The sequence below is a fragment of the Nestor notabilis genome, unplaced genomic scaffold (assembly GCF_000696875.1).
Source record: "Nestor notabilis isolate BGI_N333 unplaced genomic scaffold, ASM69687v1 scaffold21387, whole genome shotgun sequence".
Classification (NCBI taxonomy): domain Eukaryota; kingdom Metazoa; phylum Chordata; class Aves; order Psittaciformes; family Psittacidae; genus Nestor; species Nestor notabilis.
In genome coordinates, this window is record NW_009935430.1 from 1,106 (window position 1) to 3,372 (window position 2,267).

The 2,267-nt window shown below is 57.3% G+C and overlaps 1 protein-coding gene across 1 annotated transcript in view; it reads left to right on the forward strand.

Annotated features, from left to right (window-relative positions):
* PHF19 (PHD finger protein 19) overlaps window positions 1-2,267 on the forward strand; it is a 4,355-nt gene that overhangs the window by 453 nt on the left and 1,635 nt on the right. The window contains exons 2-8 of the mRNA XM_010017856.1: window positions 1-53; window positions 167-262; window positions 359-459; window positions 566-714; window positions 1,032-1,127; window positions 1,375-1,443; window positions 2,067-2,187. Of these exons, the coding sequence (XP_010016158.1) occupies window positions 1-53; window positions 167-262; window positions 359-459; window positions 566-714; window positions 1,032-1,127; window positions 1,375-1,443; window positions 2,067-2,187 (685 nt within the window). The remainder of the gene's footprint in view (window positions 54-166; window positions 263-358; window positions 460-565; window positions 715-1,031; window positions 1,128-1,374; window positions 1,444-2,066; window positions 2,188-2,267) is intronic.

Genomic DNA, 2,267 nt, shown 5'->3' on the forward strand with positions numbered 1-2,267 from the left:
CACGTTTGAGGACAACTCCAAGTACTGGGTCCTCTGGAAGGATATCCAGCATGGTGAGTGCTTCCCTGTCTTCCCTTCCCACCGTCATGCTGGTGAGTCATTCCCAGCACCAGAGAGATGGGACTTTGCCTTGTGCATCCCTGACTCCACCATCTCCGTCCTGCAGCCGGTGTCCCTGGAGAGGAACCCAAGTGCAACATCTGCCTGGGAAAGACGTCAGGTCCCACGAATGAAATCCTCATCTGCGGGAAGTGCGGGCTGGGTGAGTGCGGACCTGGCACCCCGTGATCGGCTGTATCCCACCATGGGGACGAGGGTCTGGCCAGCCCAGCGGTGCTCATGCTGAGCCTTCCCACAGGTTATCACCAGCAGTGCCACGTCCCAGTGGCGAGCGGTGGTGAGGGCCCACTGGGGACACCGTGGTTCTGCCGCCGCTGCATATTTGCCCTGGCTGTGCGGGTGAGTGGGGCTGCCCGGGGTTCCCTGCTCCTTGTGCTGCCCACCCTTGGTGCAGGATGGGGCCCCCAAGTGTCTGTGCTGACCCTTTTCCTGCTCATCTCTGCAGAAAGGGGGTGCCCTGAAGAAGGGGGCCATTGCCAAGACGCTGCAAGCCGTCAAGATGGAGCTGTCCTACAACCCCGACCTGCTCGAGTGGGACTCCCCACACCGGACCAACCAGCAGCAGTGCTACTGCTACTGTGGTGGCCCCGGCGAGTAGGTCCCTGTCTGCTGGGAGGGTGGTTGTGTTTGGTTTGGTGGGGAAAAGCATTCCCAAAGGAAGATGGGATCAGGGTCGGGATTTTATCCCTTCCGGGAGAGAAATCCCCAGCTTACAGGGCACTGTCCTGGCTTTGCCATCCAGGTCTCTGCTCACTCCCGGAGACACCATTTGCACCCACCTTTGTGGCTGCATTAAATACAAGTTGGGGCAAGACTCTCAATCCCTGCTTCAGGGCTTTGTGCCTGGGAGGGCCAGGGCCGGGGCTGCCACATGCTGCCCTGGCTGTCACCCGTCTCCTCTCCCGCCCCAGGTGGTACCTGAAGATGCTGCAGTGCTACCGCTGCCGGCAGTGGTTCCATGAAGCCTGCACCCAGTGCCTCAACGACCCCATGATGTTTGGAGACCGGTACGTCCCTTCCAGACTCTGTGGGCTGGATGTCAGAGCTCATGCAAGGACACATCCCCAGTCCATACCTCTCCGATTCAGCTGCCCCGGTGCAGGCGGGTGGCCCTGTCCTGCAGAGCTCAGCTCCTCCTGGCCATGCTGTCACTGTTAGCAACTGGAGCACGCTCCTCACCCCAACCTTCCCCAGGCCCTACATGGCTGTGGGGTGACCTCCACCCCAGCGCTCTCCCTCCCCGGTGTTTTCCAGGTTCTATGTGTTTTTCTGCTCCGTGTGCAACCAGGGACCTGAGTACATCAAGCGCCTGCCCCTGAGATGGTAAGAAACAGCCCCAGCTCCTTTGTATCTCCTGTGTACCTTGATGGTCTGAAAGCACTTTGTGAAGTACATCAGTGCTGGCAGCTCAGCTTTTCCCTGCTGCTGCTCTTGTTCCCAGCTGTGTTACTGGTGCTCATGTGCTGCTGGGATGTGGCTGCTCAGGAATGTTGCACTGAGCAGCACAGCAGGCGAGGAGAAGAATAAGGGAAATCCTGCAGGATCTGTTGCTTGTCTTTCTTTTTGAGAGACACAAGTGTAAAATCTCACTGCATGCATTGGGTTGTTAAATAGCCTATTTTCATAAAACTGTAGAACCATAGAATGGTTTGGGTTGAAGGGACCTTAAAGCTCATCCAATTCCATCCCCCTGCCAAGGGCAGGGACACCTTCCACTAGAGCAGGTTGCTCCAAGCCCCTGTGTCCAACCTGGCCTTGAACACTGCCAGGGCTGGGGCAGCCACAGCTTGCTAACCTAGCTACGTTCACATGAATAAGATGTACTGTACCTAACTGCAGCAAGAGTACATGGCTGAGGCTTATTAAAAAGCTGGAAAACTAGACTGGAACGATCCTGCTGGGGAGAGGGTGGGCTGCTGACCCTGCCAACCCCATCGCTCTTGCAGGGTGGATGTCGTCCATCTCGCCCTCTATAACCTGGGTGTGCAGAGTAAGAAGAAGTACTTTGACTTTGAGGAGATCTTGGCCTTTGTGAATCACCACTGGGACCCGCTGCAGCTCGGGAAGGTAAAATTGTGCAGCTTGGGATGGGGCTGGAGAACATCCACAGGGAGGGAGAGGTGAGGTGCTGCGGGGATGTCTGTCAC